The sequence below is a fragment of the Mustelus asterias genome, chromosome 4, assembly GCF_964213995.1.
Source record: "Mustelus asterias chromosome 4, sMusAst1.hap1.1, whole genome shotgun sequence".
Classification (NCBI taxonomy): domain Eukaryota; kingdom Metazoa; phylum Chordata; class Chondrichthyes; order Carcharhiniformes; family Triakidae; genus Mustelus; species Mustelus asterias.
The window spans coordinates 137574009-137600828 of record NC_135804.1 but is presented as its reverse complement, the minus strand read 5'-3'; the positions used below and the strand labels follow the sequence as shown (position 1 = coordinate 137600828).

At 45.0% G+C, this 26820-nt stretch overlaps 1 protein-coding gene across 3 annotated transcripts in view; it reads right to left on the bottom strand.

The window, feature by feature from the left end:
• Positions 1–26820, bottom strand: part of LOC144493006 (mitogen-activated protein kinase kinase kinase kinase 4) — a 307127-nt gene that overhangs the window by 107873 nt on the left and 172434 nt on the right. For all 3 annotated transcript variants that reach the window (XM_078211781.1, XM_078211782.1, XM_078211783.1), the window contains 3 exons: positions 25654–25719; positions 11053–11178; positions 8472–8545 (listed from right to left, as the gene is read on the bottom strand). In XM_078211781.1, the coding sequence (XP_078067907.1) occupies positions 8472–8545; positions 11053–11178; positions 25654–25719 (266 nt within the window). The remainder of the gene's footprint in view (positions 1–8471; positions 8546–11052; positions 11179–25653; positions 25720–26820) is intronic.

The following is a 26820-nucleotide window of genomic DNA, read 5'->3' as shown; positions in this document are numbered from 1 at the left end:
ACCCTAAATCATGAACAGTGGTTGCATAGTGTAGTATTGTATTCCAATGGAGCATAGAGAATTATACGGTGATCTAAAGTTTAAAGTTTATTTATTAGTGTCACAAGTAGGTTTACATTAACACTGCAATGAAGTGACTGTGAAAATCCCCTAGTCGCCACACTCTGGTGCCTGTTCGGTACACTGAGGGAAAATTTAGCATGGCCAATGCACCTAATCAGCACCTCTTTCGGACTGTGGGAGGAAACAGGAGCACCCGGAGGAAACTCATGCAGACACGGGGAGAACATACAGACTCCGCACACACACTGACCCGAGCTGCGAATCGAACCCAGATCCCTGGCGCTGTGAGGCAGCAGTGCTAACCACTATGCCACCATGCCACCCAATCGAGGCATTTAAGATGAATAAATAGTTTAGCAGGATAGATAGAGAGATGACTATTTCCTTGGTTGGGTGAGTCCAGAACAAAGTGAGAGGCAGACCATTGAAGGGTGATGTCAGGAAGCACTTCTTCACACAAAGGACAGTGGAAATCCGGAACACTCTCCCTCAGCAACCAAGTGAAAACTTCAAAAACTGAGGTTGACAGGTGCTTATTAGTCAAGGTTATCAATGGTTTCAGAACCAAAATGGATAGATGGAGTTAAGAGACAGATCAACCATGGTCTAATTGAATGGGCAGATCAGTTTCAGGGAGCTGAACAATGTACTCCCGTTCCTATCACCACCTTCCCTCTGCACAAGGACACTCACAGTTAAAGGGAATAGGAGCAGTGGAGTTTGGAACCGGGCTGTCTTTGGCTTGGAGTTGGAAGCTAAATGTACAGGAAGTTAGACTTCATAGTTTGCAGCAACTGCCAGAAATACATCAGTCATTCCACTAAAAGAACAGGGGAGATATTTTTCCAAGGAGAGTAATATGATTGAGTTATGTAAATATTGGAATTTGGACTCCTGCTTTGTACGCTCGCTCTCTGCCTTTGAAATGAAGAAGCTGAACATTTTGTGCCTGGCCTTGTCTCATTAAATGCCTTTCAGTCTGGCTTTGAACCGAATCGAATCAGTGCATACAAAAACAAAATCTCAAGTTCAGATGGCAGGTTAACACTGTTGTAAAATTAGCTGCTGGGCTCTGTCACTTCACTCCTGGTTGCTGGGGTCGGGGGGTGGGGGGGGGGGGGGGGGGGGTGTCAGCACTGCTGCACGATGTAAAACTGACCGCAGTAACAATTCGACTGGTCGAGATAGAATAGGATTGGTGTAGCGATGGGGCAGAGTGATGGAGCTGGTTAATGTTCCTATCCATCCCTCAAAAATGAGGGAAAATCGTTGGCTATATTATAAAAAATGGAAAATATCCCTCTTGGTTTTTTCATGGGATGTCGCTGGCAAGGCCATCAGCTGTTGCCCATTCCAAATTGCCCTCAAACCTGGAAGATTTGCCGTGCTTTCCCCACTGGCGCCCGCACCCTGCAACATTCCCCGTTCCTGCATCCACCATGCCACTTACGGTGGAATTTTTCCATCCTGCCCGCCATAGGAATAGTAGTGGGTGGGACAGAAAATTTGGCGGACCAACCACAGGTCTGTTGACCTCGGGTGGGAATTTCCGGTCTCGGGGCGAGCGCAGCTGGAAAATCCCACCCTCTGTCTCAGCATGGGAGTATTCCACCCTTGATCTCTGTAATAGTTCCATAACTCTGAGCACTGGGCTACCTACTGCATCCACCATTTCACTTAACACTGACTTATAGCATCTTGCAGCAGTTGCTATGTGTGTTCCATTCAGGGACAAAGTGAAATAACACATCTTTATCAATCGAGGCATCGATTACAAAAGCAGGGAAGTCATGTTGGAGTTATATAGAACTTTGGTGAGGCCACAGTTGGAGTACTGCGTGCAGTTCTGGTCACCACATTATAGGAAGGATGTGTTTGCACTGGAGGGGGTGCAGAGGAGATTCACCAGGATGCTGCCTGGGATGGAGCATTTAAGTTATGAAGAGAGATTGGATATAGGCTTGTGTTGGTTTCGTTGGAGCTGAGAAGACTGAGTGGTGACCTGATCGAGGTGTACAAGATTATGAGGGACATGGACAGAGTGGATAAGGGGCAGCTGTTCCCCTTAGTTGAAGGGTCAGTCACAAGGAGGCAAAGGTTCAAGGTGTGGGGCAGGAGATTTAGGGGGGATGTGAGGAAAAATCTTTTTACCCACAGGGTGGTGATGGTCTGGAATGCCTGGGAAGGTGGTAGAGGCAGGATGCCTCACACCCTTTAAAAAGTACCTGGATAAGCACTTGGCACATCATAACATTCGGGCTATGGGCCAAGTGCTGGCTAATGGGATTAGGTGGGATGTCAGGTGTTTCCAATGTGTCAGTGTAGACTCGATGGCCTGAAGGGCCTCTTCTGTGCTGTATGATTCTATGATTCTGTGATTGGGGTGTTTAGGGCTGTTGATGGTAACACTGGGCGGCACGGTGGCACAGTGGTTAGCACTGCTGCCTCACAGCGCCAGGGACCTGGGTTCAACTCCCAGCTTGGGTCACTGTCTGTGCGGAGTTTGCACGTTCTCCCGTTTCTGTGTGAGTTTCCTCCGGGTGCTCCGGTTTCCTCCCACAGTCCAAAGATGTGCAGGTTAGGTGGATTTGCCATGCTAAATTACCCCTTAGTGTTAGGGGGACTAGCTCGGGGTTATGGGGATAGGGCCTGGGTGGGATTGTGGTCAGTGCAGACTCGATGGGCCGAATGGCCTCCTTCTGTGATGCGTGATTCTATGATTCTGTGATTGGGGTGTTCAGGACTCCATGATTTTATGATTCTATAATACTCGTCAATCCTAGAGCAATGATCATGGGACGTGAGCTTTTGCACTGTGGGATGGAAACTGGGAGAATTTGGAAACAGTTCGGCCTGCCGGGATTTTCCGGCCCTGTCATGGTGGGACCCATTGCCGAGAATCGGTGACTCAGTCAAAAGTCCATTGACTATTGGCAGGACTGAAAGATCCTGGCAGTGGACGGGGCTGGAAAATCCCACCAGCCGTTGTGTGCTGCTTTCAACAATCTAGTGCATAGCTGCAACATTACCTCATGAAGAAAATGTAATGCCTCCAAACAAAATGAGTAATATTGGACTTCACTATTATAACCAGAAAATAATCTTTGAATTCTTCCACTTTCATTATTTGTGACTCATCATTAATTTTATAGATGAACATTCTCTTAATTAAGGACTGTCTCGCGTCTCAAAGAAAATCAATGCGAATGACTGAGATTGTCAAAATAATGTCTGCTGGGTAGGAGTTAACTTGCCAGAAGTACTTTTGCCCCTGGATTGTGAAGCTTTGCAATTCAACTTTCTTACTTTGTAGAAAACTTGAGTTGCAGGAACAGAATCTCTGGGGATTTTCCAACCACTTAAATTAATCCTGACACACCATCACATTTCTGACATACATATTCCCCCGGGAAGGTTCCCTGCACGTAGTGTGACGTCAGAACATAATCCTTTAGGCTAGCTTGGAATTTAAGGACGAGTATTTAAACTGAATAGCAGAAGAAGACTGATTGTTTTGTCCCTCTGAAAAGTAGGCTTATCTACACGTTAACAAGATCACATTCAGAGGCACAAATGACACTGCCACAGGCAATTTCTAAATTGTATGATATTGGGAAGTAGCCTTTTGAACTCTGGGCTATGATTCTACAGATTCAGTAGTAGAGCTTAGTCAAAGAGATGCCAGGGCATGTATGTGCAATTGCAGTTGTTTCTTTTCAATTACTTACAACAAGATCAATGAGGACAACTTGTGCTTATAGAGAGGATGAATACCACTTTTCTAAGCCATGGACACCTCCCCAGCAACACAGCGTTATCATCATCAATGCTGTGCGTCCAAGTTTTCTGGGACTTTTCCACCAGCGGAGGTTTTTATTAATTCATTCGCGGCACGGTGATACAGTGGTTAGCACTGCTGCCTCACACTGCCAGGGGCCTGGGTTCAATTCCAGCCTTAGGTGACTGTCTGTGTGGGTTGCACATTCTCCTCGTGCCTCCATGAGTTTCCTTCAGGAGCTCCATTTTCTTCCCAAAGATGTGCAGGTTGGGTGGATTGGCCATGCTAAGTTGCCCATTAGTGTCCCAAAATGGGTAGGTGGATTAGCCATGGTATAATATGTGGGGTTACAGGGATAGGGTGAGAGAATTTCAGCCTATGATTCTGTGACCGGTTAATTAATGATTCTATTATTCTATGTGGGCATCACTGGCTCGGTCAGCATTACTTCGCATTTATCATTGTCCTTGAACTGAGGCCATTCCAGAGAGAGTCAACCACATTGCTATGGGTCTGACATGTCGGCCAGACCAGGTAAGAATGGCAGATTTCCTTCCCTGAAGGATATTAGCGAATCAGATGGGTCTTTACAACAACCGACAATGGGTTTCAAGATCAGCATTAGATCTCTCTCCAAAGATGCAGCCTGGACTGGTGAGTATTTCTTGCAATTTCTGTTTTTAATTATGCATCTGCAGTGATCTGGCTTTGTATTGGGAGAGTCGAGTCTGGAAGTGATAAAGGCATGTCCCTTGTTGGAAATTTAAATGGACCTAATATCCACAGCCCTTCCCACATATCTGGGTAAATCCAATCTTTATAACGATATCAGCAACACATTATCAGTGCACAAATTATGGCAATATTGATTTAAACTGGATGCATGGCCCAGAAGACTCCATGGCATTAACCTAGGTGACCCACAATGACAAAGTCTGCGGATATCTATAGACTATGGGTAGGATTCTCTGGCTGCTTCCACCCCAAGACCAGAAATTCCCCAACAAGATCAACGGACCTTTACAAATGGGTCCAGTGAATATTCTCACTTATCAAGTCTTTCATGGATTGGGTAGTCACTCCTAGAGCATTAAGAATCAACAGCTGCAAGTCTGTTCCATCATTCAATGATCACCATGGCTGATTTCTTCCTGAGCATTGATACCCTTGAGTTATCCCTCCCAGTCTTGGACATTTAGAATCATAGAATCCTACAGTGCAGAAGGAGGCCATTCAGCCCATCAAGTCTGCACCGACCATAATCCCACCCAGGCCCTATCCCCATAACCCCATGCATTTACTCTATCTAATACCCCTGACACTATGGGGCAATTTACCATGGCCAATGCACCTAACCCAGACATCTTTGGACTGTGAGAGGAAACCGGAGCACCCGGAGGAAACCCACGTAGACATGGGGAGAACGTGCAAACTCCACACAGACAGTGACCAAGCTGGGAATCAAACCCGGGTCTCTGGCCCTGTGAGGTAGCAGTGCTAACCACTGTGCCACTCTGCCGTCTATTTCAGTTGATCCTGCATTCAGTGTTTGGGGAGAATGGGTTCCGGATGTCCATTCCCCTTGGTGAAAAAGTGCTTTCTGATTTCATTCCGAAATGGCCTGTTTCGAATTTCAAGGTTATGTCTTCCCATTCAGCATTCACTCAACAGATAAACTTGCTTCTCTAGAATGACCTTTACAAACTCCTTTAGTGTGGTAAACTCAAGAATTAAACCATCAGTCCAAAGATGTGCGGGTTAGGTTGATTGGCCATGCTAAAATTGTCCCTTAGTGTCTTGGGATGCGTAGATTAGAGGGATTGGCGGGTAAAATATGTAGGGGTATGGGGGTAGGGCCTGAGTGGGATTGTGGCCGGTGCAGACTCGATGGGCCGAATGGCCTCTTTCTGTACTGTAGGGCTTCTATGAAAAAATCCCTTAGCTTTCTAAACTTACACCGGTCTTCATAACTTAACCATTTCAACTCTGGTATCATGCCACCAAAATTATCATTGCACAATATACTCCCTCACTTGCCCTCAATCAGCCATTTCGGAGTTTAAAAAAACATATGTCCATTCTGTTCATTTCCCCTTACCTACAAGAATCAGATGCTTCTCAATAGGTGTTGCTATTCATTAAAAGTGCTACCAGCCATAGACTCTAAGTTCCTAAACTACTAGGCGTCTTGATCTCGCTCACCTCATACAGCCTGAAAATCTTCCAATCTCCCGGTGCTCCTCCAATTCTGGCCTCCCCTCTATTCATTGCTCCATCATTGTTGCTGCCACAGGCCTGAAATTCCCCACAACTCTCTCTTTCTCTTTAAGGCACTCATTAAGAGCTGCATCTTTGACCCAGCTTTCGGTCACCTGACGGAAGATTCGCTTACGTTGCTTAGCAACAGCTTTTTGTCCCATCATGCTCCAGCGAAACACTTTGGGAAACTTTACGAAATGGGGAGATGGTGTCCCAGTGCTATTATCATTAGACTATTACTCCAGAAACTCAGCTAATGTTCTGGGGACCCGGGTTCGAATCCCACCACGGCAGTTGGTGGAATTTCGAATCAATAAAAAATTATCTGGAATTAAGAATCTACTGATGTCCATGAAACCATTGTCGATTGTCGGAAAAACCCATCTGGTTCACTAATGTCCTTTAGGGAAGGGAATCTGCCGTCCCTTACCCGGTCTGGCCTACATGGGACTCCAGAGCCACAGCAATGTGGTTGACTCTCAACTGCTGTCGGGCAACAAGGGATCAGCAATAAATGCTGGTCAGCCAGCGATGCCCATGTTCAATGAATGAACAAAAAAAAAACTATCAAAATGTGAGCTGTTGTAATTGTTGCTGGGACAGTGAGAATTCATAGAATCATAGAAATCATAGAAACCCTACAGTGCAGAAGGAGGCCATTCGGCCCATCGAGTCTGCACCGACCACAATCCCACCCAGGCCCTACCCCCACATATTTACCCGCTAATCCCTCTAACCTACACATCTCAGGACTCTAAGGGGCAATTTTTAACCTGGCCAATCAACCTAACCCGCACATCTTTGGACTGTGGGAGGAAACCGGAGCACCCGGAGGAAACCCACGCAGACACGAGGAGAATGTGCAAACTCCACACAGACAGTGACCCAAGCCGGGAATCGAACCCAGGTCCCTGGAGCTGTGAAGCAGCAGTGCTAACCACTGTGCTACCGTGCCGCCCAGATTAGAGAGCGAAATTTGGGGCAAACCTTCAGTTCATCAGGTGGAATTGGCCGAACCAGTGAATACAGTTGGGGAGTTTTAAATGTGAATCACACCCAAAACTGAGCATGATCCCTTAGGTTCAATTCATTGGAGCAGATCCTGTCCACACAACCGGCCAATCAAAACTGCAGATTCTGCCAATTGCGCTGGTTTGGAAAGACTAATTGTGCTTATTTTCTGAGATGCACAGAGAATATACAGGCACATCGAATCTAGAAGCAGGAGTAGGCCATTGGGCCCCTTGAGCCTACTCCGCCATTCATTTTGATCATGGCTGATTATCGAATTCAATATCACATTTTAAAAGACTTACTGGCTGGAATTTTCCGGCTGTCTACGCTGGTGGGATTCTCCAGTCCCGCCGACAGCACACTCACGCCTGCGGGTTTCTCGTGGGGTGACGTTAATGGGAATTCCCATTGACAGCGGCGGGGCCGGAGAATCCCACCACTAGCAAACAACGCGCCACCTCCCCCCGCTGGCGGGAAACACGCGGCTGGGAGGCTGGAGAATCTTGCCCATCATGTTTATAAAATAATTTACACTAAGAAAATTCCTAGAGTACAGCAATGAAAGTAGTTTTTGAAGTTATTTTCAGTGATTTTTAATCAGGTTATTCATAGCACTTATTCATCTTATTAAAAATGCTTATCTTTGGTGATAAATCCTTTACCAACTTGTACAAGTAAAATTGCATCAGGTTTTCACCCTTAAACACATCAAGGAATACTTCTTAACGGAGAGAGGAGAATGAAAGAATTATTTCATTACACTACCTGATTGGGGTGGTTCATGGAAGATGCAATGGTGCAAATGATTTGTGTTAGAAATGTAGAACTGTAATCTAACCAGCAAAATTTTTTGAGTGCAGCTAAGGTTACACAGAAACTAGAAGCAGGAGTAGGCCATTTGGCCCTTCGAGCCTGCACCGCCATTCATTTTGATCATGGCCGATCATCGAATTCAATATCCTGATCCCCCCCCTTCTTCCCATATCCCTTAATCCCTTTAGCCCCTGGAGCCAAATCTAGGCTAAAGTTTTATTGCCCAGCCTGCCACGGGAATCGGAGTGGGGGGGGTGAGGGGCGGACAATGGGAAGGTCCGTTGACCTTGGGCGAGATTTTACAGTTTCGGGATGAGCGAGGCCATAAAACCCCGCCCCTAATTTCTTCTTGAAATCACATAATCTTTCGGCTTCAACTACTTTCTGTAGTAGTGAATTCCACACATTTACCACCCTCTGGTGTCCTCAGTCCTAAAAGGTTTGCCACGGTAGATGGCAAATCATCCTGTGGCACCGTTAACAGTGGAGTTCATGAGGTAGCCAGGCTGTTAGGCCCCATTTACAGGAGACAGTGTTCACTCACCTGGAGGTGCTCTTCTGGCCGTGACTGTTTATTTGCTCTCTGCTGTAGGATTTCGAAACAGTCCGTTCAGGAACCTTATGAGTGAAAAGAATGTGAAGTCAGTTTTAAAAAAATAACTGCACCACCCACCCCGACCCCCGCGCCCCCCTCCCCCCCACCCATCCGCACTCCCCCCCCCCCCCCCAGAAGAATTTACCAGTGCTGGACTTCCCAAAATGTGGAAAAATGTTAAACTTACTCTCGTGCAATAGAACCATCTGCTGCAGTATTACATTTTAATACATTCAATTTAAACACAGTGAATTATCCCTGTTGTGGCAAAATGAATTAATGAATTTACAAAGCCAATACCTAAAGACTTAGTTAAACTAAAAACTAAATTAATTAAGCAGGTATTCAGGAGCATAGGAACAACAGTAAACCATTCAGCTCCTCAAACCTGTTCCATTATTCAATTAGGCCTTGACAAATCTATAACAGCCACTGTTGCCACGGCTAGAAAATTGTAGCCACATAAAATCTATACAGTGCAGAAGGAGGCCATTCGGCCCATCGAGTCTGCACCGACTCTCTGACAGTGCATCTTACCCAGGCCCTATCCCCGTAACCCCAGATATTTACCCCACTAATTGTCCTATCTTGGGACACTAAGGGGCAATTTAGCATGGCCAATTAACCTAACCTGCACAGGGGAATCAAAGTGGGTGAGGGATGGGCAACGGAAATGTCCGTTGACCTCGGGCGGGAATTTACGGTCTCGTTTGAACAAGGCTGTAAAATCCTGCCCATCGTATCCTGGGCTTTATTAATAGGGGCATAGAGTACAAGAGCAAGGGGGTTATGTTGAATTTATATCAGACAATAGTTAGACCTCAGCTGGAATATGGTGCACAGTTCTGGGCGCTGCACTGTCGGAAGGATGTGAACACATTGGAGAGAGTGCAGAAGAGGTTTACGGGAATGTTCCAGGGGATGAGAAACTTCAGTTCAGACGACAGATTGGAGAGGTTGGGACTGTTCTCCTTGGAGAGAAGAAAGCTAACAGGAGATTTGATGGAGATGCTCAAACTCCTGACAGGGCTGGACAGAGCAGATAGAGGGAAACTGTTCCCATTCATAAAAGGATTGAGAACATTGGGGAACAGATTTAAGGTGATTTGCGAAAGGAGAGATTGTGATGTGAGAAAATAACTATTTCACATAGCGAGTGGTTCAGGTCTGGAACACTCTGTCTGGAAGTCTGGTGGAGGCAGGTTCAATTGAGGCATTCAAGAGGGCATTTGAATCAAAACAATGTGCCGCGGTGTAGGGAAAAGACAGGGGAATGGCATTATACTGGAGAGCCGGTGCTGACACGATGGGCCAAAATGGCCTCCATAACAATTCTGTGATTTTGGATTAAGAGACAGAAAGCAAGACAATGAAAATGTAAGAAAAAAGTTGAAAAGTTTGCACTTTGAACTCTCTGAGAAGAATTTACTACATGCAGAGATGAGATAAAATAACCAAAATCAGCCTGGTCTGGGCCAGATCAGTTTATTGCTATCCCATTGACAACTGTCGTGTGACTAAAAGGTTAATTACAAGTCTTAAATTTTTGCACCAATGGTTAATGTAATGTAAAAATCCAACAAGTTGCTAAAAATAACAGAAATCAAAATATTTGTAATGAAATGGCAGCACAATGGTTAGCACTGCTCCCTCACAGCGCCATGGTTCAATTCCCAGCTTGGGTTATTGTCTGTGTGGAGTTTGCACATTCTCCCCGTGTCTGCGTGGGTTTCCTCCGGGTGCTCCGGTTTCCTCCCACACTCCAAAGATGAGCGGGTTAGGTTGATTGGCCGTGCTAAATTGCCCCCTTAGTGTCCCCAGATGTGTAGGTTAGAGGGATTAGTGGGTTAAATATATAGGTCTACGGGGATATGGCCTGGGTGGGATTGTTGTCAGTGCAGACTCGATGGGCTGAATGGCCTCCTTCTGCACTGTTGGGATTCTATGAAATGCCATGTATGCGATGCTAACATTGAGCATTGTAAGTCAGCGAGCAAATTCACTGCCATCAAAACTGAAAGCACTGCCATAGACATCGGAAATCCTGTGCATACACAGAATACTCTTGATGTGGAGATCAAGTTCGTGAATTGTAAATGTGCTTTTCAGAGAAAGATGGGTTTTATCTCTGGCCAACTGAATTCCCTGTTACTGTTTGGCTTGTTCCTCGAGCTAATAGCACGGGTTTGTGACAAATTCCCTTTAAAAGCAAATGATGTTAACAGCAAAATATATAAAGGGAGAACATGGAAATGCATCTTGTTTCTGGCAATGTGCAACATAGGTTTCCGCTTCAGTAGATTAGCAAGAGCCTCCCATGCATGCCAATGAGCTGCGGGGAAGAATGTTTCCCCCTCCACTTTCACACAGTTTGCTCCACAATCCAACAAAGGAAGGTGACTCCAGCTAAGCACAAAATGAGTTAACAAACTCCACAGCATGGATGAACAAGCAAATAGAGCCTCACCATTGTGCTAAGAATGTTATAGGCCTCTGAGCAACAAAGTGGGAGGTGTTTCAATAACTATACCTTGGGAGGCGGTTCTTCACTATCCCAGAATACTTCATCTTGTCCGGGAGATGTTGGAATCATGACCACATCCGTTAGGGAAACAGAACTGGTAAGGTTGTCCCTGTAGACTTTCAGGTTTAGATCCTGTGGAGATGCATCATAAAATCAACATTGAGTAAAGTAGCAAACAATAGGTTCAAAGTTTATTTATTAGTGTCACAAGTTGGCTTACATTAACACCGCAATGAAGTTACTGTGAAATTCCCCTAGTCACCACACTCCGGTGCCTGTTCGGGTACACTGAAGGAGAATTTAGCATGGCCAATTCACCTAACCAGCACGTCTTTTGAACTGTGGGAGGAAACCGGAGCACCCGAAAGAAACCCACGCAGACACGGGGAGAACATGCAGACAGTAACCCAAGCCGGGAATTGAACCCGGGTCCCTGGCGCTGTGAGGCATGGTGGCCACTGTGCCACCATGCCACCCTATATGATGAAGGTGCTGGGATGGGGGTCCATGCCATTTAAATGCGCCACCCTCCCCCGCAGCAACATGCCCACCAGGGGCACATAATATTCAGCCCATCTAGTGGCTATTTTTCCCATTCAGAGCTTTCCCTGAACGCACACATTGAAGGTAAACTGTGAAAAATGCAAGTAACCAAACACAACCATACCCACCCCCTTCCCCTTGCTGTCTGGGAACCTCACTTTCCTTTAGTGATCAGCCAGATTCCCACCATATTGCGAATATGCCATGGGAAAAAGGATGACAAAACATAGGCTGTGATGTAGCAGGCCAACAAAAAGACCACTGACGGGACTGGAAAATCCCAGCCATGGCTCCACCACCTTGTGGCAGCACAGCGGTTAGCACTGCTGCATCACAGTGCCAGGGACCTGGGTTTGATTCCAGCCTTGGGTGACTCTCCGTGTGGCGATTGCATGTTCTCCCCGGGTCTGCATGGGTTTGCCATGTTACATTGTCCCTTAGTGTCCCAAGGATTTGATTTAATTTATTAGTGTCACATGTATTAGTATACAGTGAAAAGTATTGTCTTTTGCATGCTATGCAGGCAAAGCATACCATGCATAGAGGAGGAAATGAGAGGGTGCAGAATGTAGTGTTACAGTCATAGCTAGGGTGTAGAGAAAGATCAACTTAATATAGGGTGGGTCCACTCAAAAGTCTGATGGCAACAGGGAAGAAGCTGTTCTTGAGTCAGTTGGTATGTGACCTCAGACTTTTGTATCTTTTTCCCGACTGAAGAAGGTGGAAGAGAGAATATCTGGGGTGCGTGGGGTCCTTGATTATGCTGGCTGCTTTTTTGAGGCAGCGGGAAGTGTAGACAGAGTCAATGGACGTGCAGGTGAGGGGGATTAGCAGGGTAAATAAATGGGGTTGGGGGTCTGGGTGGGATGCTCTTGTTGGAGAGTCAGTACAGACTTGATGGGCCGAATGGCTTTCTTCTGCACCATAGGGATTCTGTGATTCTATGATTCTTTTAGGCATGTGTTTGCCAAACTTATAGGAAGTAGAATGAGGAGGAAGGACGCATGTGTAATTGCCCCAAAATCGTTAGAACATAGAAGAACATAGATCATAGAAAAGCTACAGCACAAACAGGCCCTTCGGCCCACAAGTTGCACCGAACATGTCCCTACCTACTAGGCTTACCTATAACCCTCTATCTTTCTAACTTCCATGAACTTATCCAAAAGTCTCTTAAAAGACCCTATCGAATCTGCCTCCACCACCGCTACCGGCAGCCGATTCCACGCACCCACCACCCTCTGAGTAAAAAACTTACCCCTAATATCTCCTCTGTACCTTCTCCCCAGCACTCTAAACCTATGACCACTTGTGGCAACCATTTCAGCCCTGGGTAAAAGCCTCTGAGAATCCACTCTATCAATACCTCTCAACATCTTATACACCTCTATCAGGTCACCTGTCATCCTTCGCTTCTCCAAGGAGAAAAGACCTAGCTCTCTCAACCTATCCTCATAAGGCATGCCACCTAATCCAGGCAACATCCTTGTAAATCACCTCTGCACCCTTTCTATGGCTTTCACATCCTTTCTGTAATGAGGAAACCAGAACTGGGCACAGTACTCCAGGTGGGGTCTGACCAGGGTCCTATACAGCTGCAGCATTATCTCTCGATTTCTAAACTCAATTCCTCTATTGATGAAGGCCAGTATTCCATACGCCTTCTTAACCACAGCCTCTACCTGCGACGCTGCTTTGAGCGTCCTATGAACCCGGACCCCAAGATCCTTCTGATCTGACACACTGCCACGCGTCTTACCCTTAATATTATATTCTTTCATCCTATTCGACCTGCCAAAATGAACCACCACATACTTATCTGGGTTGAAGTCCATCTGCCACTTCTCCGCCCAGTCTTGCATCTTATCTATGTCTCGTTGCAACTGCTGACATCCCTCTACACCATCCACAACACCACCAACCTTTGTGTCAACAGCAAACTTGCCAACCCATCCTTCCACTTCCTCATCCAGGTCATTTATAAAAATCACAAAGAGCAAGGGTCCCAGAACAGATCCCTGGGGCACTCCACTGGTGACCGACCTCCATGCTGAAAAAGACCCATCTACAACCACTCTTTGCCTTCTGTGGGCAAGCCAGTTCTGAATGCACAAAGCAATGTCCCCTTGTATCCCATGCCCCTTCACTTTCTCAATAAGCCTTGCATGCGGCACTTTATCAAACGCCTTGCTGAAATCCATATAAACTACATCTACCGCTCTTCCCTCGTCTATGTGTCTAGTTACATCTTCAAAAAATTCAATTAGGCTCGTAAGGCATGATCTGCCTTGGACAAAGCCGTGCTGGCTATTTCTGATCATACTATTCCTCTCCAGATGTTCATAAATCCTGCCTCTCAGGATCTTCTCCATCAACTTACCAACCACTGAGGTTAGACTCACTGGTCTATAATTTCCTGGGCTATCTCTTCTCCCTTTCTTGAATAAAGGAACCACATCCGCAATCCTCCAATCCTCCGGAACCTCTCCCGTCTCCATTGATGACGCAAATATCATCGCCAGAGGCTCAGCAATCTCTTCCCTCGCCTCCCACAGTAACCTGGGGTACATCACATCCGGTCCCGGCGATTTATCTAACTTGATGCTTTTCAAAAGCTCCAACACATCCTCTTTCCTAATGTCCACATGCTCAATCTTCTCAGTCCACTGCAAGTCTGCACTGCAACTACCAAGATCCTTTTCCACTGTGAATACTGAAGTAATGTATTCATTGAGTACCTCTGCTATTTCTACTGGTTCTATTCAGACTTTCCCACCGTCACATTTGATAGGTCCTACTCCTTCACATCTTATCTTCTTGCTCTTAACATACTTGTAGAATGCCTTGGGGTTTTCCTTTATCCTGTCTGCCAAGGCCTTCTCATGACCCCCTACTTGCTCTTCTAATTTCCCTCTTAAGTTCCTTCCTACTAGTCGTATACTCTTCTAGATTTCTAACATTACCTCGCTCCCTGAACCTTTTGTAGGCTTTTCTTTTCTTCTTGACTAAATTCGTTACAGCTTTCGCGCACCATGGTTCCTGTAACCTACCCTAACTCCCCTGTCTCATTGGAACGTTGCTGTGCAGAGCTCCAGACAAATTTTCCTTGAAAATTTGGCACATTTCTTCTGTACATTTCCCTGAGAAAACCCCCTTCCAATTTATGCCTCTAATTTCCTGCCTAATAGCCTCATAATTGCCTTTCCTCCAAATAAACACTTTCCTAGCTTGACTGATCCTACCTCTCGCCAATGCTAATGTAAAGGAGATAGCAGTAATGATCACTATCCCCAAAATGCTCTCCCACTGAGAGATCTGACACCTTTTAGTTAGACCTTTTAAACTGCTGCTGTGTCTGTGTCATATGTCATAGCAGGCTATCTGTATTCAACATGCTCAGCACACAAATTAAATAACTGGAGTTAGTATTATGCTAAGATCAGGATTGTCCACTTAATTGACACATTCGGCAAGATATCGGAAGTGCGGTGGTGGCATAGTGACCCAAAGTAATCCTCTGGGGACCTGGTTCGAATCCCACCATGGCAAATGGTGAAATCTGAATTCAGTAAAAATCTGGAATTAAAAGTCTAATGATGACCGTGAAACCTTTGTCGATTGCCATGAAAACCCATCTGGTTCACTGAAGTCCTTTAGGGGAGGAAATCTGCTGTCTTTTCCTGGTCTGGTCTACATGTCGATTTCATAGTAACTTCATTGCAGTGTTAATGTGAGCCTATTTGTAACACCGATAAATCAACTTTAAAACTTTAAACTTAAACTATGTACTCCAGACTCACAACAGCGTGGTTTACTCTCCAATGCCCTGTGAAATGGAGGGCAGTTAGAGATGGGCAATAAATGCCCACATCCCGTAAATGAATAAAAAAAGAAATACTGAATTTCAAGTTTGGATCATAAGTTTGCATTTCTCTGGCATCAGCAGTGCACACTGTGCCTGGAGTTTTTTTATTTAACTGATACACTTCACTCAGGCTCACACATCGTTAAACAGCTGCGTGCTTTATTCTGGTTCCACTTTAAAAGCTTCAGAGGTGGAGCCATTTTTGTCAGAGCGATACGCCAGGAACTAAACGTTGTTTGGAAATGTGCAAAAGGCATGGACAGAATTCAAAGGGTTAACTTGGGAAGTGTCAAGAACATTTTGGTTTGTCACTGCACATGAGGAGCTCGATTGATTGGGAGATAGGTTGAGAAGATGATGACCAGATTTGCTTCCGTTCGATGTGAACTCTGACTCTGGGAGTCACCAAAAACAGATGGTTCTCCCAGTCCACTTCTCCAGCACTCATGTTTATTTAATCTCCACTAATTTTGCCCTGGAAGTCTGCCATGATCGGCATTCATAGTTCATTCATTTAACTCTGGTAACTTGCCAGTTGGATTATTCTACTACTTGCCTCTCTGGGAAATATGTCCAAATGAGCTTATTCTGCTACTTATTATTAATAGGCAGTAAGAGTCCCCAATCCATTTTGGTCACTTCACAATATGGAACATCAAATGTCACATATAATGGTCAAAGTTCACATTACATAGAATCCCGACAGTGCAGAAGGAGGCCATTTGACCCATCGAGTCTGCACTGACCCCCTTGGAGAACTGCTGGCCAGCCTAATTGGCTGACAGCTCCCCAACCCATCAGACATAGCGCTGCACTGGCCAAAAGTGGTACTGCAGTGCTCTGCCTGGAACTAAAGTCCCGGTGGTTGCGGATGCCCTACAGGTTTGGAGGGGGCGATTGCAGCATCAGAGGGTAGATGCCAGGGTTGGGGGAGGGGGGGAGGGAGGGTGGTACCTCCTGGGTCTTAAAGGGGAGAATGCACCAAAGCGGGCAGCACGGTGGCACAGTGGTTAGCATTGCTGCCTCATGGCGCCAGGTACCCGGGTTCAATTCCCGGCTTGGGTTACTGTCTGTGTGGAGTTTGCACCGACCACAATCCCACCCAGGCCCTACTCCCATAACCCAATGCATTTACCCTAGCTAGTCCCCCTGACACTAAGGGGCAAATTAGCATGGCCAATCCACCTAACCCGCACATCTTTAGGCCGTGGGAGAAAACCGGAGCTCCCGAAGGAAAAGCACACAGACACGGGGAGAACGTGCAAACTCCATAAAGACAGTGACCCAAACTGGGAATCGAACCCGGGTCTCTGGCATTGTGAGGCAGCAATACGAACCACTGTGCCACCACGCCGCCTACTCATCGTGGCACTGAGTTCCACGTTCTAGATATCCACTGGATATTAATGTCTCTCAGAATTACCTGTTGGATTTATTAGTGACTCTCTAATATTCATGAATCCTAGTGGAAACTTAAGACGATTAAGTGGACACATGAAGGAATATTTAGGGATGATGTACAGTATTGGGTAGTGAGGTTGAAGGATGAGGGAAGGTGAATGGTAGGGGCAACCACCACACACCAATAAATAACAGCAGCTGATGATGCATTCTGATCTATCCTATCAACCCCTTGCATAATGTTCAAGAGTTTTATCATGTCAGCCGCGATCTTACAGGCCATTCATACCCTGCTGCTGCGACAAGTGTGGATGGATGTTTTGGCTACCACTGCAGCAGGACTGGAAACTTCTGCTGGCGTGAATGGCCGGAAAGTTCCCCCCCACTCCCCCTCCCCCGTCATCTCTCCATCTTCTCTTTCCCAGAGAAATGAGCTCCAAACTATCCAGTCTTTCCTGATCGTTGCACCCTCACAGTACTGGTATCATCCGTGTTAATAGGTCTGTTTTTGCTCTTCCTCTGGTCTTTCTATCTGCATGTCATAATTTGGAGACCAGAACAATGAATCGTACTCCAATTGTGCTCTCTGTTTTTGGATTCTTTCTCTCTAGAAAATAAACACCAGTGTTTTTCTTTTGCACTTAATATGGCTTTATTAAGCTGCACTTTTAATAACTTGCAAAACGTCGTGCCTCTGACACTTTGGAACTCAATTTTGGCTTCCCACGAGGAGAGAAAAAATGATGTTGAGCAAATCATAATCACTAGATCAAGGTGATGACTGAAAGTAAATCACGTGTCCACAATCTTTCTCTCTGAACAGTGTGTGATGGTGAGGCTGTGCAAAAAAACACAGAAACATAGGCGACACGGTGGCGCAGTGGTTAGCACTGCTGCCTCACAGCACCAGGAACCCAGGTTGAATTCCTCAGGCCACTGTCTGTGTGGAGTTTGCATGTTCTCCCTGTGTCTGCGTGCGTTTCCTCCGGGTGCTCCGGTTTCCACCCACCGTCCAAAGATGTGCCGGTTAGGTTGATTGGCCATGCTAAATTGCCCCTAGCGTCAGGGGGATTAGCAGGGTAAGTGTGTGGGGTTATGGGAATAGGGCCGAGGTGGGATTGTGTTCGGTACAGACTCGGTGGCTGAATGGCCTCCTTCTATACTGTCGGGATTCTATTCTATGGGGACAGGAGGAGACCATTTAGCCTTTATTGTGGGGAAGCGATGTCCTAGTGGTATTATCGCTCGTCTATTAATCCGGAAAACTCAGCTAATTTTCTGCGTTCCCGGATTCGAATCCCGCCACGGCAGTTGGTGGAATTTGAATTCAATCAAAAATATCTGGAATTAAGAGTCTACCAATGACCATGAAACCATTATCGATTGTCCGAAAAACCCATCTGGTTCACTAATCTAGTTCACTAATGTCCTTTAGGGAAGGAAATCTGTTGTCCTTACCGGGTCTGGCCTACATGCAACTCCTGAGCCACAGCAATGTTGTTGACTCTCAACTGCCCTCTGAAGTGGCCTAGCCAAAGGTAACCAGGGATGGGCAATAAATGCTGGCCAGCCAGCGATGCCCATGTCCCACAAATGAATTTTAAAAAGCCCCTCAAATCTGTTCTACCGTTCAATGAGATAATGTGCGATCTAACTCCATATGCTTGCCTTGGCCTTATATCACTTAATATCTTTGATTAATTAAAGTCTATCAATAGAATTAAAAATTGGGAGAGCATCAACTGCCATTTCTGAAAGAGAGTTTCAAATTTCTAATGAAAAGAAAATTAAATTAAGAGCACAAGGCCAATCTAGCCACTAAACAGAATGCTACTGAGAGGCAGCATTACTGCTACATAATACATTACTATGTAATCCGAAAAGACAATTCCGTTCTCAAAGGATTATTAACTGGAAATGTCACAAGATTGCCTTACAAGCATAAAAAGCCTTCAATTGGCTGAGGACACAACCTTGTACTTGCACAACAGGGACACAAAATTGAAGTAATTACATATCCCTTCAGAATCCCAATTGTATTCTATCTCATCATGGAGCCTCAGCGGACTTTGACCTTAATTAACTTAAAATTGAGACAAATGCAAATCAAGGTCCCCATCTTTGCGAAGATCCGTCATGTTGATCACGCACCACAAACTGGACATAATTCATCACCAGCTTACGTGAGCTGAGTTTCGCTTTCCAACAGCAATCAGGGAGAGAGAAGTGATTGATTTTTTGCATATTGCTGATGGTGAGAAGATTGATTTTATTGGTTTGGTTTGGATTTACTTCAATGATCTTGGTTCAATTTAGGCTCCACTGAAGCAAGGCTCCTTATTTATCTCCATTATTTTTCACACTTGCACATTGTCACAAAGGATCCCAGGAGGTTAGGACTGGAGGCCCTCCATCTATCTTATTTTCCATTGCTGCTCCAGTCAAGGTCCATGGGGGCTGAAGAGCTGTGAACCCCACAGGTGAAAGGGAAGGTATCTGATTCCTTCCGCTGGGTGTACTAAGAGACGTGATGGCAGTTTGAGAGATCCAGTGAAGTCGGTGGCGGGATGAGGGGAGCAGTGGGGCCCAAGTTGAGCAGGAGAAAGGGTCATGCGTCTGGGCTCTTTCCAGCAAAGTTTATAGTCAGTGGTGAGATTCCCATGCATCAGCCATTGACGGCTCTTCCTCAATGAATACCTTCCTCACCTCGACACATTGGCTGGAATTTTACCACCCTGCCCGCCACAGGAATCGGAGTGGACGAGGAGCGGAACATGGAAAGGTCCGCTGAGCTCGGCCGGGGTTCTGGACGAGTGAGACCGTAAAATCCCGCCCATTGTCTGCCAAAAATAGCCCATAGCTTTATTGGGAGCTAAAGGTCCTATTGAGGGAAGTTAGGAGAGTTGGATGAGTACTCAGCACGCCATTACATTCAAGGCTATGGGCCAATGCTGGCAAGTGGGATTAGGTGGGCAGGTCGGGGTCTTTCATGCGTCGGTGCAGACTAGATGGGCTGAATGGTGGCCTCTTCTGCACTGTAGTATTCTGTGATTCCGTGAATTCTGCCACCCTATTGAAATCTATGTGCAATAAGACAGAATTCAAGTTTATCCAGTTATCCAGATGTAGCTACTTCTCTGTATTAACAGGATACAATTTGTATTTCAGATAGAAACTTTGCATTTTCACACTAACTTTCTAAAATTCAAGATATGAAGTACAGAAGTTTGTAGCATAGAAGGAGGGCATTCAGCTGTTTATTCTGTACTGGCGCTCTGATACAGAACATAACTAATCTCACTGCCCTGATCCCCTTCCCTAGACGTTCTGCAGTTTAACATGGATAAATGTGAAGTTATCCACTTTGGCGGGAGAAACCGAATGGGAGAGTGTTATTTAAATGGTGATAGGCTGGGAAATGTTGATGTACAAAGGGACTTGGGTGTCCTTGTACGCCAGTCACTGAAAACAAACATGCAGGTACAGCAAGCAGTTAGGAAGGCAAATGGGATGCTGGCCTTCATTGCAAGAGTATTTGAGTACAGAAGCAAAGAAGCCTTACTGCAACTGCACAGGACTTTGGTGGGACCACACCTGGGGTATTCTGTACAGTTTTGGTCTCCTTACCATACAGGGAATGCAATGAAGGCTCACCAGACTAATTCCTGAGATAGCAGGATTGTTATATGAGGAGAGATTGGGTCGAGTGTGCCTGTATTCACCGGAGATTAGGAGAATGAGATGGAATCTCATTGAAATATATAAAATTCTGACAGGGCTGGACAGGCTGGACAGGAATGTTGTTTCCCCTGGCTGGGGTCATGGTCTTAGAAAATGGGGTAGGCCATTTGGGACTGAGATGAGGACAAAATTCTTTACTCGGAGAGTGGTGAACCTGTAGAGTTTTCTGCCACGTAATGAGGTGGAGGCCAAGTCACTTGAGGTATTCAAGAAAGAAACAAATATATTTATAGGCTCTAAAGGTGCCAAGAGGTATGGAGAGTGTGCAGGAGATAGAGCACCCACCATGATCACAGTGAAGGGCAGCAGAGCAGGCTTGTAGGGCCGAATGGCCTAATGCTGCTATGTTTTTATGTTTCTGTGGAACAAGTAGAAGAATAAATTGAAAACTGGCTATAATACTGAAAGGGGATTACTATAAAAAAGAGATTACGGGTAATTACAGGTACCACGGCACCCTGCAAAATACAGCCATGGAGGAGTGTGAATATTTCTGATCTCCGTATTATAAAAGGGACATAAAGGCACGGGAGAAGGTAGAAAACACATGATGCAGCACAGAAGAAGGTGATTTTGCCCACCATACCTAGCTGTGCTGGCTCTTTGAAAGAGTTATCCAATTAGTCCCATTCTCCCCTGCTCTTTCCCCATTGCCCTTGTGATAACCCCCATGATCTACATGGGAATCACTAACGAGCTCCCTGGAGATTGGTAATTAGCCAACCAGGTGGAGCTCGTATGCCAAGCCCTGTATAAAGCAAGACCCTGAGAGGGCCCTTTTAGTCATGATTGGGACCTGTTGTGTTCACCACAGGCTTGTGGTTATTGTTTATTTTCATCTTCTGCAATAAACGGACCCTTCACAGCTGACTCCTGGGGTTATGAGAGCCCTGTCAACTTTTCCTTTAAAGTACGTATCAAAATTTTCGTTTGAACGTTACTATTGAATCTGCTTCCATTACTCTTTCAGACAGTGTATCCTAGGTCATCATAACTGACTGCACATACTTCTTCTGATTCATTTCTGGCTCCTTTATCAATGATCTTTTGTGATATGAGGAATTGAGTTCATAGCCCTTTGTTAGAGTAAATCCTCTCAATGTGCTCAGGCATCAATGGCAGGCTGGTTCTAATTTGTTCTTGTGGTTTTGACAACGCATAGGCCTTAATTATTCTGTCTTTCATTCGGTCCATTTCCTTTCTCATCTCTGCTCCCCTTTTGGTTTTCTCCACACCACTGTCATTCGACCCTCTCCCCCTCCCTCAATCTTTTCCTCTTTCTTTTCCCACTTGTTGCTCTCTACTGTCTTCCACCGCCACATGATTTCCTTCAGAAAAACTTGTTCTAATGAGTATCTCTGACTTCTCTCTCATCACTGCTGGGGAAATCTCCACATGGAACTGAAAAAGCATGGGGTTGACAGTGGTTCAATCTCTCCAATTTCTTCAGTTGCACAATGTCAAATATAAGCAGGAAAAAAAAAAGATTATTTCATTATAACCTTGCAAAGAAACTCAGGAGTAGGTGTGATGATGCGGACGGGTAAAAAACGTTCCATAGACCATAAGATATAGGAGCAGAATTAGGCCATTTGGCCCATTTAGTCTGCCCTGCCATGCGATCATGGCTGGTATGTCTTTCAACCCCATTCTCCTGCCTTTTCCCCATAACTTTGATCCCCTGACCAATCAAGAACCTATCTATCTCTGTCTTAAATACACTCAATGATCTGGCCACCATAGCCTTCTGTGGCAATGAGTTCCATACAGTCACACCCTCTGGCTGAGCAAATTCCTCCTCATCTCAGTTCTAATGGGTTATCCCTTTACTCTGAGGTTGTGCCCTTGGATTCTAGTCTCTCCCACTAATGGAAACATCTTCCCCACATCCACACTATCCAGGCCTTTCCTTATTCTCTAAGTTTCAATGAGATCCCCCAGTTTATCCCTGGGGCTGGTTTCCATGTTGTCAGATGACAATAATGATGGCCGCTTCAGGAGAAGGGATCCCAAGCAAGCATTAATCCTCTTTTGAATGTACCCGAACTTGGGGAGGCAATGGTGTACTGTCGCTGGACGAGTAATTCTGAAACCTAGGGTAATGCTCTGGGGACCTGGGTTTAAAACTGGTCTGGTCAACATGTGACTCAGACCCACAGCAATGTGGTTGACTCTCTTAACTGAAATGGCCTAGCAAGCCACTCAGTTCAGGGCAATTAGGGATGGGCAATAAATGAAGGACCTCCCAGTGATGCCCACATCCCATGAACAAATTGCAAAATAAAAATGCCTACTTTAGGAGTGGGTAAAGAATGCCTCACCTTTCTCTTTATCTGACATGGAAGATGGTTGTGCATACCCTTCCTGCTTCCATTTTAGGGATTTCAGTGACTGTGTGCAATTTCTAGGGGAGTAATGTTTTGCCTGCCAATTTATAAAACAATCTTTGGAACCAACTTCCAAAGCAGAGCGAAGGGAATCTCAACTTGTTCACACTGGTCATGCCTATTGGATGATGAAGATTTTAACAATTAATCTGACAGTCAGCTTAAATATCCCTATTAAAATAATTCAATACCATTAAAGGATGCAAAATGTGCCCGGATAATTTATTTGGAGATATGTATCCGATTTTCTTTTGAATGTTGCTATTGAATCTGCTTCCATTATCCTTTCAGACAGCGCATTCCAGATCGCTTGTCCAAGTGAAGCCTGATGCCCATTATCTACAGGTGCCCCCAGCAGCTGGTGTTACTTGGGTGTCAATGATGTAAGATGTGACATATGATATCAGCATGTCATTATCCCCCATTTTAAATACTTAGACTGGTGCCAATTCCATTTGGAGCATCTGATAGGTGCCTAGCAATACATGTCCCTGATTTCTTGTGTTCTGGCACCTGACTAATGCCACTGACATGGAACAAACAATGATTAAATAGCTACTGTTAGGGACCAGATCAGAAACTCCAAGGTACATTATGAAGTTAGCCTCGACCAGAACTTTATTTGATTTTGGCATTAGTGTGAGCATAGGGTGTTTCTCTCCAAGTGTGATTCTATTGACCCACCAGAAAGCTTTTATTAAAACAAACTCTACTTAAGAACACAGAATATAACAAAAAAATTAACATTACTTTTACCAATTAAAATACCTAACATGACAAAGTGTAATTTTTAGAGCTATCTATCTCTATTGTTCCAATTTAAGCAATATCTCCCATAGATATAAATCCTACTTCAGAACCAATTAGCACCAAAGGACAATATGCTCATGTGGACGCTAGATTTCCAGCCTTTTAACCCCCCTGGACAGATAAAGAAAAACACCTGCCTTCTGACTCCCATATAACAGCTTCCAGAGAAAGATCTACCTTCGAGCAGCAGAACTTCACAGAAAGAGACCTATTTCCTGACAGATCCCAGTTTCCAAATCCAGAGAGAAAAAGAGGTGGACAGAGTTATTCATTCTCTCTCTCGATCCCAAACAGCAACTGAGCTGAGTTTCTGTGAAAGCAAATCCTGCACAAGAAACATGAGCCAAATATGTTTCTTAATGACACAGTATTGTCACACTACACTTATTCTATTCCAACATGATGGTATAATTGAAAAAAGTTTTTCTGGTGCCACTCTTTAGATCTTTGCCTTTTGTGAAGAATTAACTTGTTATAAGTTATCTGATTTCTTGCTTACTGTGGGTAAACCGAGTTCATTAAAAATTGCGTACAATCACCGGGCTGATCACTGATCCTGTTTGCCACTCTAGTCTCCTCTTCCCCATTTTATTTCCCTCTTTGATACCCTGCCTTTTTTCTTCCTATTTTTATAGGATCACCATTCATTTCTCACCCTGAAGTTTTGATCTTCCTATTCAAATTATGCTCCTTCCTTGTATCCAAGTGCTCACCTTTGCTTACACATTTCCTCAATGGCTTTTAAAATTATGGAGCAGTTTGAGTGAATAAACATGGAGTAGATATTTCTACAGGAGACAAGTTAAAAACTAGAGACCGTAAAAATATAAAAGTTGTTAATAAATACAATAGTGAGAAACTACTTTATTGCGAGAATAATTAGAATGTTGAACTTGCTGCCACATAGTTAAGACAAATTGCCTAGATGCTTTTCACAGGAAGGTAGATTTGCACATGAGAAAGGAATAGAAAGCTATTTTGATGGAGCTAGATCACGTCGGGAGGGAGGAGGCACAGATGTGCTGTAAAATTCTATTTAATTCAATTCACGAGTGTATCAGGTTTGACTCAATTCCAAAAGACCTTGCATGTACAAAAACAGAAAGACAGCAACAAATGGGAGAATGTTTGTCCATTCAATGGCTCTGTCCAACTAGGGTTTCAAACTATTCCAAAGTCCAGCATGGTGTCAGCAATAATATTATGTTTGACCCATCACTAATACACATGGGTGGCATGGTGGCACAGTTGTTAGCACTGCTGCCTCACAGCGCTAGGGACCCGGGTTCGATTCCCGGCTTCTGTAACTGCCTGCGTGAAGTTTGCACATTCTCCCCGTGTCTGCGTGGATTTCCTCTGAGTGCTTCGATTTTCTCTCACAGTACAAAGATATGCGTGTTGGGGGGATTGGCCTTGCTAAATTGACCCTTAATGTCAGGGGGATTAGTTAGGGTCAATGCATGGGGTTACGGGGAAAGGGCCTGGGAGGGATTGTGATTGGTGCAGACTCGATGGGCTGAATGGCCTCCTTCTGCACTGTAGGGATTCTATGATACACAATGTTACATGTTCCATTAATAACAAGTTTATTTTCCCTGGAGTGAAAATCCTGCTCGCAGCTCACAAAATATGGGAATTCTCTACCCATTCCATTTTGGAATTGGAATGCAATTTACAATGTCACGCATAAATTGTCTGGTCCACTTTAAAACATAACAATTCTACAGCAGGCCATGTATGTATGTTCATTGTATCTGGGACTGACAGAGCTTTTCTCCTGTGCATCAGAAGCCCACTAAGGTTCAGAGAATAAACCATATGAAGATAACATAGCAAAGTTAGCAAACTGTGCTTGCATACCTGCAGCTGAGGCATGTCCATCGCTCTCGAGTTTTCACGTAGCTGGGATTCCTGTCGGGCCTCCCCCTGCGGAGAGTTAAAATACACAATATCTGGTTTGGCATTAACAAGGAAATGAACAAGCTGGAGAAATACATTTGACATGCTCTCTTTAAATAATCACACTTTATTTTATTCATTCACAAGCTTCACTGGCTGGCCAGAATTTATTGCCTATCCCTAGTCGTCCTTGGAGGTCAGTTGAGAGTCAACCACATTGCTGTGGCTCTGGAGTCGCATGTAGGTCAGACCAGGTAAGGATGGCAGATTTCCTTCCCTAAAGGACATTAGTGAACCAGATGGATTTTTCTGACAATGGTTTCATGGTCATCAGTAGATTCCTAATTCCAATTTTTTTAATGGAATTCAAATTCCACCATCTGTCGTGGCGGGATTCGAACCTGGTTCCCCAAAACGTTAGCTGAGTTTCTGGATTAATAGTCGAGTGATAATACCGCTAGGCCATTGCCTCCCCGCAAGGCCACGTAGAATCTATTCCATTTGAACATTCAGAGAATTGCAAAATTCGGGATATTTTGTCTTTCCTTGTCACTTTTGCTCATTTCAATCAGAGCTGGAGCTAATTAAAAATAGGTATTCAATACCCGCTTCAGAAAGTTTACATTGAACTACAGCCTATCGAAAGGGCAATTTTGAAACAACTCAAATTCAAGATCATTCTGGTGATGGTCAATAAAGCTTTCATGCCGGTGGAATTCTCCGGTCCCGCCGGCAACGCACCCCCGCCCATGGGTTTCCCGCTGGCGTGGGGTGACGTCAATGGGAATTCCAACTGACAGCGGTGGGGATAGACAATCCCAGGTGAAGTAAGAATGACAGCCCTTGAAATTAAGGCGACATTTGACTGAGTGTGGCATCAAGGAGCCCCAGCAAAACAGGAGTCATGTGGGTGGCAAATACTCCATTTGTTGGAGTCGTACCTGGTACATAGGAAGATGATTGTGGTTGTGGCGGGTCAGTCATCTCAGTTCCAGGACATCCCTGCAGGAGTCCCTCAGGGTAGTGTCCTCGGCCCAACAATCTTCAGCTGCTTCGTCAATGATCTTCCTTCCATCATGAGGTCAGAAGTGGGGATGTTCGCACAATGTTCAGCACCAATCGCAACTC